We start from the raw sequence: 18,704 nt of genomic DNA on the forward strand, positions 1-18,704 counted from the left end.
ATTCCTATCCCCATGTCCTCTGCACACTGAGTATATTCTTATCCCTCATGTTCTCTGCACACTGAGGATATTCTTACCCCTGTGTCCACTGCACACTGAGTATATTCTTATCCTTGTGTCCTCTGTACACTGAGTATATTCTTATCCCTCTGTTTTCTGTTTATTGAGTATATTCCTATCCCCGTCCTCTGCAAACTGATTATATTCTTACCCCTGTATCCTCTGTACACTGAGTAAATTCCTTTCCCTGTGTCCTCTGTATACTGAGTATATTCCTATCCCCATGTCTTCTGCACACTGAGCATATTCCTATCCCTCATGTCCTCTGTACAGAATATATACTCATCCTCATGTCCTCAGTACTTCAAGTTTTTAAATGCAGATAGTATTCCATGTATGCAAGTGAGCCATGCAGTTGACTTTCCCTACCACAGTCACATCCCAGCCCCCAAATCTCCCTGTACTTTTATTAAAAATAGATAGCTTTACATTTACCTTCTGCTGGGGAGGGGACACCATTCCTAGCGTCTCTTCTCATCACGCTACCCACAGATGTTGCCCCTTAATTGGCTGGTGTTAATATTCATTTTCAGTCTGTTCTATAAAGAATTCCAAATTCCCTGCCTTAATTTTACACTTGCTATTTTATAAAATGGGCTCATAACCTTAGGAAATACATTATCTGAATAAATGATCTGGAATTTTAAACAAATGTGTGTCCATATAATTTTCCTGTGAGAATAATTTGAGTAATCTGTTAATGTCTTGTTTTTCATTTGGATCTGTGGCCCACCAAATGGTTAAAAAAAAAGCATTTTATTTGAACCATATAGTCTGTCTCCTCTGAGAACACAGTAATCTATGGGACTATTCAGAGTTATTTCTTAAACTCAATGTTACTATTCCTCTGTCAGCAAGACCTTGTGTTATGAGTACCTTAGTAAGTGGTTCAAAACTAGACTTGTTTTTTTTTCTTTCACAAAAATTGTACAATTGTAGTTATTTACCCCAGAAGTCTGCAACCTAGATTTTGATTCTCCTTTTATAATTAGCTATTTCTGGTTGATTATAATTTTATGAGTCTCTTGCTATCCCTGGCCTTTCCTTTTGCCCTTGCTAGACTCTGACCTCATTTCTCTCCTAGGAGTTGCCTTGGAGATTTGCAGGAAAGTCCATCACCTTTACTTGGTTTTCTCAGCACAGCAAAGTAAGTAAATCACAGACCCTAGGGTTTGTTTCCAAGGGTTCAGAACCCAGTTTGTTGCCTGAATCACAGTGTAACTGCTGCTGAATCATATACCTCTCTGGATTTAGTTCCTTGATCTTTCACATGAAGTTAGTAATTACATATATCATGCAATACTGTTATGAGAATGAAATGATTTAAGAATGTATGCAAAGATCTCAGAAGAATGGCATCCTTGAGGGACTGACTAACATAGTAATAAAACTGAAAGCTCACATGTAGGCTTCTGTTTCCAGAATCGCTAGCTCTCAAATAATTTCCTTGTACGTTGCAAATAGAAATTTTTTTGAGATTATAATTGCACCATCTCATCCTTCTCTTTCTTCCAAATCATCCCATATACCACTTCCTACTCTCCCTCAAATTCATAGCCTCTTTAATTGTTATTGCATGTACTGTCTGTCTAGTGCTTTCGATAATTGTGCCATTAGATAATTGTTTTTCTAAACTGCAGAGGTCATTCCATCCCTTTATACTGACAATGGACTGTCATTGATTTAGAGGGACAAATCATGCAGCTTCCTTTATCTTGGTTTACCTCTTCACTTCCTCTTCTATAGTCTATCCCCTTGATTCTAAGATTTAGCCTGTTGATCTACATACATTAGTATTATCCTTGTTCCCATGACTTCTGGAAACATATCTTGTTTGTACTCTTCTGTGGTGGGTGGGTCCTCTACTGTCTTGCTTTCAAAGACTAAACCATCATGACTTTATTAGAATCAGTCTACCTGTGCTTTACTACTGGGTCCACTTTTTCTAGCTACGAAGATGAATTACTCAAATCCTTAAGTTCATCATAGAACTTGCAAAATATGGTAGACTTAGTAGGAACTCCTTTATATTGTTGTAGCAAGAACAAGTTTAATACAGATAAAATTTACACAATATTAGAACCATAATACACATTCAATAACGAGAAGTCTATAGATACTGGATGATACCCTCATTCTGTCTTGGTGATAATATTTTATGTAGTGTTGTGGTGTGTGTGTGTGTGTGTGTGTTCCTGTATGTATGGGTACACTTGGGTATGTACATACTGTGGAAACCAGAGGTCAATCTCAGGTTTTCTTCTTCAAATGTCGTCCACCTTGTGTAATGAGATAGAATCTCTCACTGGCTAGATCTTGCCAAGTTAGCTAGGTGGTTTGGCTAGTAGAGGCCAGGGGATTCACCTCTCTCTACTTTCCTAACGTTGGAGTTACAGGAGCTTTCACCATGCCCAGCTTTTCCCCTGGATCCAGGGGATCAACTCAGGTCTTCATGTGTGCATAGCAAATACTTTACTGACTATGTTAGCACCCCAGTCTCGTTTCCATAATTTTAATAGGTTTATTTGTCTGGTGCCTGCAAATCTGGGCTCACCACTAGTGAAGGATTCAGTGAAGACCACTGGTTGCTCTTCCAGTGATCCTGAGTTCAGTTCCCAGCAACCACATGGTGGCTCATGACTATGTATAGTGAGGTCTGGTTCCCCCTTTTGACCTGCAGGCAGGCACACATGCAGGCAGAATGCTGTTTACATTATACATAAATATATCTTGAAAAAAAAAACAAAAAGAATTTAGTGTTTACAACAAAACAAAACCCAAATAATATCATTATTCTCCATAAGAAAATATACTGAAGAGTAAGTGTTATAAAACTTTGTTTGAATGAATAGATAAATTCATGATTCCTATTTTAGTACAGCAGGAGTGCCCTCTAAGCTGATTTGAACAATGAATATGTCACCACATGACTAGACTAAATAGTGATTCCTTTTGCAGTTTTTCTTTTCTTTCCTTCTCTTTTTCTTTTTGTATTCTTTACCATGAATATAATTCTCTATTTCATATTATGCAGCTTCTAGGACTTCCAATGTATATCATGGTATCTAAATTGCCTGTGTAAAGGGATGACAATGACTGGTGAGGACTGGTGACAATCATCGTGCTCAGTCATCCTCTCTACCACATTTTTAACATTGTTTCCATGCAGCATGTTCTGTTTAATCCTAGGAATGACTATGCTCTGACAAAATGAATGGCGTGATGTAGTCAGCTAAACTCTGACCCTGCAACAACACTGAAGGCTGTACTTCTCAAGTGCATAATGCTCCCAAGAATAAATGTGACCAAATGTTTGCAAAGATTACACAAAAATAAATGTGGTATCTGGAAGCTGCAAAAGTGGATATAATGTACTTTGAGATGACTACTGGCCCAAGATATCCTTTTGCCCAGTGCAAGAGGAAAGTTTGCTGGATCATCCCTGAAAGTATGTTTCTTAGCAATATTCTGCATGAATGTTGCTAATGGAATTATATGTTCTTGTTTGAAAGCAGTATGAAATGGAAGTGCTTACTCTTTGGAAAGGTGGCTTTACAGTTTTTCTATCAAAAGATATTTAGGGAAGGATGCATATCTGCTCATTGTGTTCTGGACATACCTTTGCCATGGAATGGAAATGCATTATCACATGGTTACCATTTCCTCTTGGTGGTAAAACATACCAGCTTGATTCACACCCACACTTGAAATATACAACACACAAAGGTAAATTCAAGTGTTTATAATGTTACCATGATCTTATCAGGTAAATCTGTGTTCTCATTTTTGAAATTAGGACACGTAGGCTGGAAAAGCATCTTAGAATACTCTTCTTAGTGAGTCTTGATCACTATTTTGATACGCTCTGAAGAACTGTTGCTGTAGACAACACGTATTTAATGTTTGTTCAACTGAACTTTGTTTCTTAGGAGAGATAAAGTGATTAAAACATAGTGCCTGATCTGCGTCATTGGGACTGCATGTTTTGCTTTATCTCAAACATCTCATCTAATTCTTTTCCTGTCATGTCAAAGTGAGCAAATTATCCTGACAGATGTTTTCCACCTGAACATCTGACAGAAGGATACATCATTGTACAGCATTATATTTGAGGTCATGAGCCAAATGACCAAATTAAATTCAACCCAAAATTAAATTTTTGGGTTTTTTTTTATGAATTTCATGTATCTTGTGCATTATGACGCTGTTTGAATTGTAATATTTATTTTAAGAAATTTAATGTCATATGGTAGTTTGTTAATTTGATAATATCTTTGTGTTTGTAAATTTAAGAGTAAAGTTTTTCATGTACTCATATGATAAATAATAAAACAGAATAATAACTAATTTTTGACTATAATATAAAGTTTGGAAGTGTGTTTCATAGCTGAAATTAAATCAAAGTTAACCTCAGAAACTTATATTTAGGTCAATACTGTAGTATTTAGATTTTAGAATTTAAATGTACAGTAACTAAAGACTATAATCAAATAAAATTATAAATATGAAGAAGATTAACATTTTGAGAGAAACTTAGTATCTGTCTCTTAAGAGAATTAAAAATTTTAGGATACTTAATGAGATTAAACACAATACAAACTAACAAGAAACAAAGCCTGCAGCTATGAGCATACAAAACCCAGTGGAGAATCAGCCAATACTCTACAAAGTCCTAAATTTCGCAGCTAAGACAAGTTGTATATCATGTTGCATCATTAAAAGGAAGAAATATATTGGAAGTGTTAGATTGTTGGACAAGTCAATGGGTGTTATTATTGTCACTTTTCTTTGGACAGTTTCTTCATAGAGCAGACATAGATACCTTTTTCACACCTTGAGTGGATGCTCACACGGCATCTGTCATGTCTACTGTCAAAATGTTTCAATTAATAAACAAGACATTTGGTTACTGGAGTTAAGTTTCCAATCAAAGCAGAAATGATAAATTCACACTCCCGGCTTCTAACAGCTTAAAGACATGTTTATTAGACAAATACTGGGGGATGACACACAGTTGTGATAAGTAGTAGGCAGACATATGAGCTCTGTGAGAATCTCCAACGCTGGACATTCTTAAAATCATGCACAAAACACTATCCATGTCTGTGGACTTAAGTCTCTGGATGATAAGAAAATGTGGTTTCAATCTTTCTCCAAATGTATTCATCTCAATATGAGAATAGATATGTCTCATATTAGTACTTAATTTATAAATACTCATGAGCTCTATTAAAATTCTCTGGCAAAATCCTACCATGCTTTCTTTCCAGTGGACTCTAGTTCAGAGTTTGGCAGGCTCTGTCTGATTAGCAGGTTTTTTCCTTCTCAATCACATTACTGAGCACACCCAGATACAGCTCTTGGGACTCACTGTTTAAAACGAGCTCTTTACAAAATATCTCTTTGGCTTGTTTAGACTATCTAAATGAGATACAATGTAAGGAAATGGAGTGTAACAGAGAAATGTGAAATGTCTCTAAAACAAGAACATTTCACGTAGAGTTATCTTATATACTCCTATCTATACATGAAAGGAAGGAACAAAGCTTTTTTTTTCCTTATGTAGCACTATGAGTCAAGGATCCACCAATGTGTGCATTGCACACTCACACTGAACCGTGATGTGAGTGGTCACATAAGCCACAGCTCAGTGACTGCAATCAGTTTCAGATGTAAGCAGCCCTCTCAGTCCTCCCCACTTACAGGTCCATCTCTGCTCAGAAAGGCTGATTGCAGCGTAAGACTGCACAAGATGACCCGATGCTCTGAATGTTAAAGCCTCATATTGCAGGTCATGGGTCTGCTTAAACTGCACATATGCAAAATGACATTGCTTAAACAATGACTAGGTGACAGTAAGATGTTCAGGAGAGATGTTCAGAAGGAAAGGGAGTTTGGTGCATGAGCCTGGTGACATACATTTGCTTTGGAGAACCCATATAATTGTGCAAGCGGAGAAGCAACTCCATGAAGTTGGCCCCTGACCTACACATGTGCACTATAGCACACATATGCACATATTTACACATACAACAGACCCACCCACTGTGGGACTGCATAAGGGTATCTTGATTCTTGGCTGGACATGGGCCTAGAACCTTGAGATTCCAAGGGAGAAATGGCAGGTGTTCGGCCACACCCCCAGAACCCAGGGTCCTGACACGCAGTCTAGTCTCCATAGACCTACATTGTTCAGTCACATAGGCCATTACAGCCCCTCCCAAAGTGCACAGGTAGAGGGTGTGACTACAGGCCTCAGGCCCTAGAGAGATTTACATACTAATGAAGGCCAGAGGGCGGAGCAGCGGATTAAGCATTCTTCCCCAGACCCCCCTTTCCTCCCTCCCTATTTAACTCAGGTCTGCCCTGAGTTTCAGTGGGGTGCATCCAGATCCATCAACTATTCGCCATGAACCTTAGACTGGAACCTTAGACTTTTCTGTGCATATGGGACCCGCTGGCATGGAAAGTCTCTGGGACATCATCGTGGCTTTATCCCACAACCCACAATGATGAAAAAGAATACATGGATGTATATCTTAAAACGTATTGATCAGCTGTGTGGGTATATGGTTCCAGGTATTCAAGTCATATAAAATTGTAAGTTCCATCATCACAAAGACATCCCAAAAGTGCTTAGATATCTCTGTTATGTCTCTACATATGATCAAGACACGGTTTCTTAATGGATACTTTAGAACTGTCTTTCCTTACAGTAATAATTATTGAGGGCTATCTCTTTGCCTTTTCTCTATATGTAATAAAGTCCCTTCTCTTGTCTCCTGAAAATGGAAGCAATTAAAATTAATTATGAAACAGGAATTTCCCAAGCTTACCCAAGAATTCTGAACTAGTTCAAAGTGTCCCCTAAATTTGTACCCTAGATATACGTATTTAACATCATAATGTCAAATATATAATAATCACAGTATAAGAGATTTTATCAAGTTACAAAATATCAAGAATGAAAGACGAATTTTAAAATTTCTTTTAGAATGATAATTGCAGATCCAAAAACTTAAAAGCAAATGTTCTGAATTTAGAGAGCTCTGAGAACTCTCAACTAAATCTCATAAGTGCTCTTCATAATAATGTCTGGCCACAGCATTTGCACTGACATTGAAGCAGCAGAGAACATAGTAGCAAACCTTGACTCGCCTGCATGAAAGAAAATATTTTCAAACCTAGAGAGAAAGAAATCTTACCACCTTCTTTAGTGCAAAGGCTGACAAGGTTATGGACCGTGTCCATGAGTTCCAGTTGTTGCTTCTGCAGGACACTGTTGTTGTTGGTAGCTCTGCTAAGTTGCTTCTCCAACTCCTGGATGATGAATGTCTGGCGAGTAACCAAGCCTTGAAGGTTTTCTTTCTCCTCCTTCAAGGTGTCCAACTCCTCTTTGTGCTTTCCCTCCATTTCTAAGATTTTATGCTCTAATAAACTACAAGGAAATGAAAATAAGGCATAATTCATACAGTGCTAGACAGACATTACTACAATTCTGTGTTCCCAAGAGTAAGATTAGAAGTTTAAATTATTAAGTATATATGTCTGTATGCATGTGCATGCATGCACATGCGCATGTGCTCAGACATGCCATGGTGCATGCAGAGTTCAGACAATGACATACAGGATTCAGTCTCTTCCTTTCTCTATCTGGAGATTGAACTCAAATCGTCAGACTTGCCATTAAGGGACCTTAAGCATTGATCAGTCTTGCTGTCTCATGGAAGAATTTCTTTTAAGAGACAAAAATCTAGGTCATGTTAGCCATGTGAAAAACACAAGTCAAAACTCCCCTGAGATTTTATTTCACCCTCCGCATAATGTCCTAATTGAGAGAATAGCAACAGAGGTCCAGTGGATATGAGTGTTTACTGCTCTTCTGGAGGACCCAGGTTCTGTGCTCAGTACTCAGATGGTAGCTCACAGACACCTGCAATTTCATTTCCAGAAGACTGAATGCCTCTCCTAACTTCTATGGGCCCATGCATGCACGTGGTACATATGTACACATAATTAATTCATTAATTAATTAATTACAAAAAATAGCATCAAATGCTGAAAAAGATAAGGACCAAAAGAAATGTTTATATAAATAAGAATCTACTGAGGCAGGTTCTACAGGATTTATTAACCAATCCTTAATAAATCTAGCTTGCATCCTTGCTCACAGCGCCTCACTTTACTTGTGTAACCAAGCTTCTGGATGAGATGTAAGAGCATCACAGGTTCTGAAATCACTATGCAGGTATCTTGGAAAAAGAAGAACGAACTAGGTGGATATCATAGTCTTACAGAGAAGCATGGAGTTCTTTGCTCATAATGACACAATCTTATGAAGCTTCTCTCAACAATCTCTAAATGATACTCTCCTTGTATAGTGTGCAGGAAAACATACAAAAACCGCAGAAGCACTTTTGGATCAGAGGAACTGACTTAAAAGAAAAGCCATTTTTCACTTTATAGAGTGTCTAATATACTAGTATTCTTCAGGGAAAAGGCTTACTCAGTTTTCTCAGTTCTGTTTTCAGATGGTTCTAGCAGATCTTAGTTTACAAGGTGCTATTCCAATGCAGCACACCCAGAATGGGTACTTAATTTACCTTGGAGAAATATAGAGCTGAATCACTCCTATAAGTCTTCAAAAAGAAGACACTAGGGAGTGTTTTAAATTTAATACTTAAATTATACAATCTAGTGTGTTTGAAGAGTCAAACTTTCCAACTGTTTGTGCTAAGCGGCAAGATGCAACATCTGATCAGCTTTTGCACAGATGAAGAAGTGCAGCAAGGAATGCTCAAGGAGATTCCAGGTCTCTGCTAACAAATCTGCTTTCCTAAGAAGAGCGTGGCCCAGTATATGGCAGCACAGCTGCTGGAAAGCTGGGTCTATGTGTGAGTCTTGCCTAATTTACAGAACTTTTGGGAGTGTGCCAAGATTGACAAATGAAAGTTTTACATTGATACCCAAGAAGGGAAGCCATGTTTCTCTCTTGAGTTTCCCTTATTTTACTCCGTGCCAGTACAGAAAGAATTCCTAACTTCTGCTGAGCATACAGGGACCTCAATTCGGAAAGTAAGCAGGTGAAATCCTGAGGGTTATTTATATTTGTTTAAATCCCTGTTTAGGAGTGGTGAAAAGGTTCGACAAGGAAGCCGAGGAAAATGAAAGAAAATATTTCTAGGGGCTAAGAATGATAAGATGTCTTTTCTTCTGTGCCAAAGCTTGTTGCTGCTAGAGAAACTCATTGGTTTTTTGTTTTGTTTTTTTGTTTTTTTGTTTTTTTTAAAAAGGTAGAGAGGGGGAAGGGAAAATGGCAATCAACTTTTCTATTGTCCACCATGGTTAAAAATGCCATCTACTTAGTAGTTAACTGCAAGTCTACTGCCGTGGGTACAGAGGAGCCTTTCTCTCTGTTGGGAGATTTTTGGCTTTTGATCTGAGAATTAACCACAACTAATACTTCAGCTCATTTCTAGCCTACCTTTTAGTTATGTTTGCTCCTATTTCTGGAGTAGTGATCAAATCCATGACTCCCACAATTTATAGTCATTAACTTACTAGAAAACCGTGTCTTAGATTCACATGAGTTATGGTATACCGCCGGGAAGCCATTAGCATTAAGTGCTAAAGTGAGGATTGTGTATATATAGCTCATGACTTGGAAGCTAAAGCATCATATGATGCTGGATAAAAGTTCTAAATAAACAGGTTTGTCCCACAAGCAAACTCAGAACTGGCTTTCCAGGTTTTCTAATTAGCAGGCAATATCAGGTTCTAGTTATAAGTCATATTTATTAGTTGCTAAGTGCCAATATTTATGCAGAATATAAGACAGTAGTATTTCTTCAGAAAGGATTTATTTAGACAGTAATCCTCAGAGAAAAATCATGAGCAACAAGAAACCTCTGTTTTCAACATAATATATTTTTCATATTTTGCATTAATATTTTTCCACTTCTGCTTTTGATGTGTCTGCACAAGAACAGAATATACACTGGGGTTGCTGCTACAGGAGCTGTCAGTAAAAGACACTGGTTGGTTTGTTTTGCTTTGTTTTTCTGTTCAATTTGAAAAGATATGAAAACATTGATGAAAGAAATTCCCATTCTAAATACAGTCATGAATGCTGGCTTGTGGAAAAGACGTCTTTTCCTTTGCAAAAGGAGTATATGCATTAGCATTGGAAAAGAACATGGCTTTTTATGACTTACTAAACAGGTTTTAATGTACCAATACTTTCAGGTATCAAGTGGCATCAAGCCACCATGTCACCTTAGAAAAGATGTTCATGAAGATGAAGAAGCATTGGTCATCAGGATGTAAGAAGATTGTGGTCACAGATCTCTAGCAAAAGCAGCATCACTCTGGCTACAAAAATACTGGAATTTTGTTACATGGAATTTATAGTTTCCCAGGAAGCATTTCCTACCAAGACACTATCTCCAAGGCATTCCCCCCAAATCATTTCTTGACTCAGGTCTCTCTTAGTAGCCCCTGCCATGCAGTTATCTTCGTAGTATTGTTATAGATCATCTTTATATGAGTGAGAACCCTTTAGACTCCTTCTTGATGATCTTCTCTTCAGGACCTTTTGGTCTTTTCTGAAAGCACACATCCTCTTTTCCATATACTCTCAATATGTGGTTTCCAGAAAGACTCGTCTCTTTGTTTCTTCCTATCTATTGGCTGTTGCACACTTTGGGAGTGAACCTTTCTTCCCTGTTAATTGCAAAGTGGTTTGAATCCAAGATTCATTTTCCAAAAAGTTGTCTACAATTTGTAGCTATTAACACACAAGTACTATAATACTGTAGTTGTATAGCACTTAACAAAAAAATCATAACTTCTTTTGATTTCTTTTTTAAGATTTATTTTTATGTATGTTGGTGCTTTGTCTTATTTATGTTTGTGCACTATATACATGCAGTGCCCACAGAGACCAAGAGAGAAAATTGGATTCTCTGAAACTGGAATTATAATTTTTAGCTACCATGTGGGTGCTGGGATCAGATCCTATGTCTTCAGCTAGCACAACAACTGAATCACCTCTTCAGTCTGTCCTTTGACCTTTAAGGCATTGTAGTTGATGTCTACTGAATTGATCTTTCAACCTCTAGAATATAAGTAAAAATCTAAATTTTTCTTTTATCTAAAACCTTAACAAATATATTAAACTTTGGAACCTGGGTTTACAAAACATGTTTTCAACTGTGTTATATTAAAAATCTATACAGAGGACCCACTGTTATGAAAGTGGCCCACATCCATAACCATCACTTTAACTCAGTGTAATGCAGTCTTTACCATATGAAGGCTTGAATAAGAGATGTGCCCCACAGACTTGGGCATTTGCTTGATCCCCAGTGCGTGCTCTTGTGTGGGTAGATTCAGGAGATGTGGCCTTGTTTGAGGTAGTATGTCACTGGAAGTGGGACTTTTGTTTTCAAAGACACAATTCGTTCCCAGTTTTCCTCCTGTCTGCTTCATGCTTACAGTTGAAGTGCTGAGCCTTCAAAGTACTATTCCTGGTGTCATGCTTTGACCTATGATTATCACCTCCAACCTCTGGAACCATAAGCTCAAGTACTTTCTTCTGTAAGTTATCTTGGTCATACATTTATTATGCAATAGAAAAGTGACGAGTACAACCTATTGGAGTATTTACATCACACCTTCAATCAAAGTGTTACCTGCAACATGTCCTTAACATTTTTTCTTGTCTATCTGATCATTTGAGGAACTTGGGAGTGTCAGTATTTGAACTTACTCATTTTCCCCATCTATAAGAAATGTCTTAAAAATACAAATTTAGATTTTGTTTTGATAGGATTTTTTATTCTTAATTTGCATGTGCCCAGAAAGGAAGGCCAGAGACATCAGACCCCTGCTGCAATTACAGGGAGATATCAGCTGCCGAACGTGGATACTAGGAGCTGACCTGAAGTTGTTTGTATAAGCAGTGTGTGGTTTGAATGAATGACCCACATTCCCAGTGCAAAGATTTTCTCAATTATAGCTCTACCTTAAAATGTCTGCCATCAAATTTAATTTTCTGACTCAATAGACTGATCATATTCTATTTGATCCCTGAATCTTTCTATAGGTTCTCTATCATTTCCCTTAATCAGAAAAGTCTGAAAAACCTTTCTGCATTTGGCAAGAGATTAGTAGATAGGAAAGTCCAGTCATAGTACGTTAGTTCCTAAAATTGTACAGGCAGGTTCTTATTTTCCCTGATGATCACATTCAAAAGTTTTAGCAGAAGTTTAAGCAAGAAACAAAACATGGGTAGCAGACTCCAGACATCAGTGCATGGACTTTTCTTTCAGAGTTTGTTAAACAGAAAGAGAGCCCTACTGTCAAGTTTTTGGAAGATTTAGATTGGATAAACCGTTTTTCTTGGGATGTGTCCTTAGAGGTTACTATTACACAGTAGCAATAGTTTACCGACTGTGCATTCAATCTATACAAATTGAGCTGCAAATTCCAAAACAGACTTTCTCACAGGACTTTCCATGCTTCCTGTTTCCCATCTTCCTAGGAGGACTTTGAGAAGAGACATGCATAGGATTTTGGCACTTAACTTCCAGTTTGAGGCAGAGGTGCACTTTAATGAAGAATAAAATAAACAAAATAATCTAGGTCTTGAACCTCACTGAAATTTCATGAAAGAGTGTGTGTAATTTGGACATTGGGCTTGATTTGCTTGCTCTGCACACACTGTCCTTTCCTATATTGTATCTTATTGGAAATACTTAAGACCATTGAATACATCTTGAAACTTTCACATAAAGCTCTCCCTTTCAAATTGTTTCCCACAACAGAATTCTTAACATAGCAACCAATGAATGCCTAGTGGTGAGAGCAGCCTGTGCTGTGTAAATATAGCTCTTGACACAGGGAATAGATGTTGAAAATATAAAAACCTCATTTTTGTCTGTCTGAACTTATTTATAAATGCTTTCATTTTTTCCTTGTTTGTGCCGTACATGGTGTCACCATATGGCGCAAATATGAGCAAACAGCGGACGAGTTTTATTTCTAGATTAAATTTATTATTTCCCATTAAACTAAATGTTAAACTTTCATTCAAAAATATTGCTCCACTTGATTTGTGATTCAAATTTGGTGCAGAATTATAAATATTTTATACAAACTTTAGCCAGTAAACTTTTCAAACCTTGAGAAAATAAGAATAAGCTAAATGTACTGTAGAAGCCAGAAATAAGAAAGAAAAATGACTGATACATATCATGAATTATAATACGATTATTTAAAAATAGGTTGAAAATAAGTGCTTATTTAGATAAGGTATTTCCGATATATGTGACAGAATATAGATGCCAGAAAGAGTGTATATGAGGCAGTAAAATAAATACAAGTAAATCAATGAAATAAAAACACGTGGACAACTCAGTCACAAAAGATGAGCAAAGAGCAGGAAGGTTTTGAAAATTAGAACACTTGTACAAGCAGGCATGCACATGCCCATACACACACACATACATGTACACACACACACTCACCCATAAAGGGAGAACACAGTAATCAATATAATTGACTACACATTACAAAAATTTTAAATAATCACCTTATTTTTAATGAATGATATTTTACTAGCATGAAATTGATATATGTTGTGTATAATTGCAACACCTCTAATCCTTACATTTGGGAGCTAAAGCAGGAGCATTATGTCAAGTTCAAATGTAGTCTTTGCCATGTAGTGATTTCCCAGATAACCTGGGCTTCTTACAGAGTTTCTGAATCAAAAATGTAAAATTAAACGAAACAAAATATAATAAAAATGAATAAAGCAGACTCTAAATTATAGTATTTTATGTGCTGGTGTTCATTCTTTAGAATAACTGAGGTATAACTGGATATAATTACATATATTAATATAAGATGTTCATGACATATTTTATCAAATAAATACTAGGAATAGGCCTCACATTTGAAATAATTATTAAAATATATGTGCATAGAGTATAAACTCATACACATGTGTAATTGCATGTTAGAATGTGTTCATGTAAACATTCACAGGATGCAATTATGTTGAGAGTGTACTAGAAGAAAAGAATTAAGAATAGCACCAATCATTTTACCAATCGGTGTGGAGGACGGGCAGGGAAAACTTTGATTTTCAATTGTACACACAGAAATGGAATTTGTAATCTGTTTACTTTTTAAAATATTTCAAGGAATGAAATCTAGAAGCCTATAATGGACTTAAAAAAAAAGAACACAATTAAGATGTTTAAAAGTTGGACTGAATTGGTTCACCTCAGGGAATAAATTAGTAAAATTGGGTGCTATGTAGTAAGACTTCAGGAGGGCACAACTGTGATGTGAGCATTATGTTTTAACAATGTCAAAAACAACTAATAGACTTCAGTACTTGGTGAAAATCATATAATTTGTGTTTTCTACTGAAAGCATTTTTATGTATATGTCAGTTTATGTTGTGTGTGTATTTGTAAATGACATTTTGGGGCTAGAACTACTAGTGCGATATTGGCCATTCAATTAATTCAAGATTTGAAAACTATTTAAAATTATATGTACTATGTGACATATAATTTTGTGAAGGGACATGGGCCTGCTAGTATGAACAGAATAATACATCAATTCAGAGCCTATCCCATAAGATGACTTCCTAATACTGTCCATACAGAGGAATAATCACACATTTACACATACATAACCACATATGTCGTGGAATAAGTGGAGTAATGGTGGAGAGACAGGTGTAGTGTAGGTTATAATGAGAAAGCTTAACTCGACAAGTCAGAGCACACCTTGGAGAAAGTAGTATGTGTGCTGAGTTTTTAAGGATGAATAGGAGCTTGCCAGCTAAATAAGGAATGTCAGCCATGGTAGATAATTCAAGCATCAGATTAGTATAGGATACCATAACGTGGTAAAGCAGGATAAATTCAACATAATTAAACACAGCTATGCCTTCCAGGCACTGTCCTTTGTGTTTCTCATACATTCACTCATTGCTCTGCACATCAACTACAAACAAAATGGTTATTCTCATCATCTCTATGTTAACCATTAGCCATCAAGCCACAGAGAATCTCATTAACTGGCCCAGAGTCACCCAGATAATATAGGATAGAGTTCAGTATAGCACGAATAGAAGAAAATGAAGCCCAGTCAGTCTGGTTTCTCTGCTGAGAGCTGTAGGTCTACTCCTTCTAAAACTAAAACTTGTAGTGGAGAAAGAGCTGTATGATTGTTAAGACTATCCAGACACTGTGCAGTGTGCTGCTATTGCATCCCTTCTCTAGATGGCCTTGTTTGACTTTGGTGAGAGAGGATGTGCCTAGTCCTGCTAGGACTACATCCCTCAGGATAAGGTGGTACCCAAGAAGGCCTCTCCTCTGAGGAGAAGAGAAAGGGGCAGTGTGTAGGGGGGAGGAGTTTGTAAAGGTGAGACTGAGGAGAGGAGGAAGGTAACTGCGATCAGGATGTAAACTTAATTAAAAAAATAAAATCAATACATAAATAAGAGAACTCAAGCTTTTTTTTTCTTCTGTTGTAACGTTCAATCGGCAGAAGAACCTGACAAGGAAAAAGCTTGGCATTTCAAAAAATGATGTTCTCTAAGACCTGAGTAGGTTATGCTTGCAGAAAGCTAAAGAAAGCAAGGTTACTGAAGTGGAAGAGATGAGAGTTGATGAGAGTTTGACCTAAATACAGTAATCAATGAAATTAGAAAGAACTGGACGTGTGGGAAAAACTAGTTCAGGTGTGGAAATGATCATGATCACTAGAGGTCGGCGAGATGTAGAAAGTCCAGGGGACGGGAAGTATTAAGATTCCCAGTTAGTTCAGGACTCTTGGTTACTCTCAGCTCCTAAGGCTAAAGAAATTGAGAAGGAACACGTTCTCTGCCATTCAGTTCATTATGCAAAAAAACTAAAATGGAGAATAAAATTCTCCATCCAATTCTAGTGATAAAAAAGAGACTACCATAGTAAACATTGGGTTTTTCTTCTTTTTCTGCTTTTGCAAACAGAAATGATGGATTTGAACCTGTTAGACAAGTATGCTTCTATTAAGCTACTTGTTCAACCCTGAGTACCTTACATTTTAAGACACTTCTCCTTGGTCAATACCATACACAGCTAATATAATTAAATCCAACCTAAAATATAAGGCTAGGATTTACCAAGTCTTCTCTTTAACACTTCTTAAAGGCCTTATCAAATGGGGGTGGGGTGAAGGTGAGTAAGCTTCAATTAGAAAGTTTTCATTTTCTTAGGAATACTATTAAAATCAGTATTTCCTTATACTATTATAATAACTTGTCTGCGAGACAGAGTTTAGTATCTTGCAATTGTATAAGATTCAATCACTTAAAAATAATTAAGTTAACTCCATCTGGAAGCAAGATGAGGCTTGTCTACCGAGTTCAATGAATTCCCAGCGTAAAATAAATAGTTCCTATCTCCTGGTTCAACACATTCGAAGGACTGTGTAATTGTCTTTACCTTGATAGACCCAAAGCACCCAATCTATCCTTTCAATATTATATTTGTTTGTTTTAAGATAATCGCTTGATGACCACTCCTGTTTTACCCCAGGCTACATCATGCTCTGGCTCCTGAGTGATGGGGTTAGAGTCATGTATCACCACCACAAGGTCCTTTTCTTTTTTTTCTCTCTTTCTTTTTTTTTCCTTTCTCATTGTTTCCTTAAGACAGAGTCTCCCTATGTATCACTGCTGCCTTGCTGTTCCAGAACTCCTTGTGTAGACCAGCCCTGCCCTCAATATCTTAGAGATCACTGTCGTCTGCTTCTCAAGTGCTGGGACTAGAGGAGGGTGCCACCACACTCAGCTTCTTATTCATTTGCTTTGATCAGAAGAATATTATAAAATTTGGTATATAAGCTGCTGCCCTATGTGCTCATGCCAACCCTATCATAGCCAAGGTCTAATGATTTTGCCTTTTCTTGGATTCTTAATTGTTTATTTTAAACACAGAGTTGGAATGCAACATCTCTAAGTGATTTTTTTAAACTGTGCTTGGAAATTAGGGCAGCAGTCAACCAACAAAAATAAAATTTGCTAAAGAAAGCAGACTAGGATTATCTATAGTCACCTCTGTTAGACTTCTGGGAAAACAAACAGTAATGCTATCCTACCCTGCTTTGTGCATCTGTGCATTTAGGGGATGAAAAACTGAATCCAATGAGGTAAAAAATCCACACTCAATTCTGCAAATGCTCTGCTTAATTTTTCAGGATGTAAGTCAGCAAGACCTCTCAGCATGTGTGTGTACTATAATCCTAAGTATAAAACATTCTCTCTTTTTTTCTGCCAAAGAGGTGGGAGATACTCCTAAGGCCAGCTCACTGGCTTGGCTGCACAGGCATGGATCTTTCTCAAAGCTGCTAAGTCACACACCCAGACACTGGCTCCTGACATTCCTGGGGGAGGAAGCAGAGCTTAATTTAGATAATCCCCTCTGGAAAGTAGATTGGCTGATTCAAACCAGACCTGGCTGACTTGGGCACGCTCTTCTTACATTTCAGAGATGTCTCCATGTAGAAATACCATTTGTTGTATTTGTGGCATTAAAGATTCACATGAAGAATAGGTAGATGTGATCAATTAACTATTTTTAAAAATATAGACATTTGACTTGGACCTCCTCTCTGCTTACTTGGGAGGACACTGGTGTTGCTGCTTTAGACAGGGTTTGGCGGAATGCCTCTCATTCCACTGATCATATGAAAATAAACAATAACAATAAATAGAATAGGGAGATAGGCTATGTGTCACAAAGGGGATATTTTTGGTTTGTTTGAAGAAAATCACTTCTTAAAAATGGTGCAAGCAAGGATACATGTGACTTAAAAGCAGCTGTTTGGCCTACACTCCATTGCATGAACTGGACTCTTCAACAGGAAGACAGAGAGATAGCTATAAGAATTCAGTAATACTGGAAGCTGAATCTACTAGCAAAATGCCCTCAGGGACCACATATGAGGTAATATCAGAAATAGAGTTCATGTGAAAGAACAGCCTGATTCCATTTTGCTGATAAAGACAGAGACAGTTTTTCATCAATTTGTCTGTGGAGTATAACCTAAACCATAAAAGATGTCATCTTATTCTGACAAAGGTGTGCAACACTCTTGAGGGCCAAATACCAGACTTGTTAGTGAAAGCCCCTAGCATACTCAAAGGCAGATACAACCTGAAACATCCTGAGGGAGGAAACAGAGCTTAGTTTATACTATTCTTTCTTAGTTGAGTGTATGAAATATAACAACATTAGCCAGTGTCAATACATGAATAGAAAATAATAGTAGGTGCTGTATCAAAATCATGTTGGTTCACTCATCCTAAGGTAAGCCTTTAGCATTCCTGTTACCACAGCTATGCCACTGATTTTATACTGTGGAATTGAGACCCCAGTCTAAAGGTTTTCTGGGGTAAATTTGACAGATTTTGAAAAGAAGAATGCAAGATAGATAGATAGATAGATAGATAGATAGATAGATAGATAGATAGATCTGTATATAGATATATTAGATATAATTATAGATAGATACAGAGAGATATAGATATAGATATAGATATAGATATAGATATAGATATAGATATAGATATAGAT

At 37.0% G+C, this 18,704-nt stretch overlaps 1 protein-coding gene across 1 annotated transcript in view; it reads right to left on the reverse strand.

The window, feature by feature from the left end:
* Positions 1-18,704, reverse strand: part of Angpt1 (angiopoietin 1) — a 237,252-nt gene that overhangs the window by 62,695 nt on the left and 155,853 nt on the right. The window contains exon 4 of the mRNA XM_028766217.1: positions 7,269-7,498. Coding sequence (XP_028622050.1) covers positions 7,269-7,498 — 230 coding nt within the window. The remainder of the gene's footprint in view (positions 1-7,268; positions 7,499-18,704) is intronic.

This window comes from Grammomys surdaster, unplaced genomic scaffold, assembly GCF_004785775.1.
Source record: "Grammomys surdaster isolate TR1022 unplaced genomic scaffold, NIH_TR_1.0 63, whole genome shotgun sequence".
Taxonomy (NCBI): domain Eukaryota; kingdom Metazoa; phylum Chordata; class Mammalia; order Rodentia; family Muridae; genus Grammomys; species Grammomys surdaster.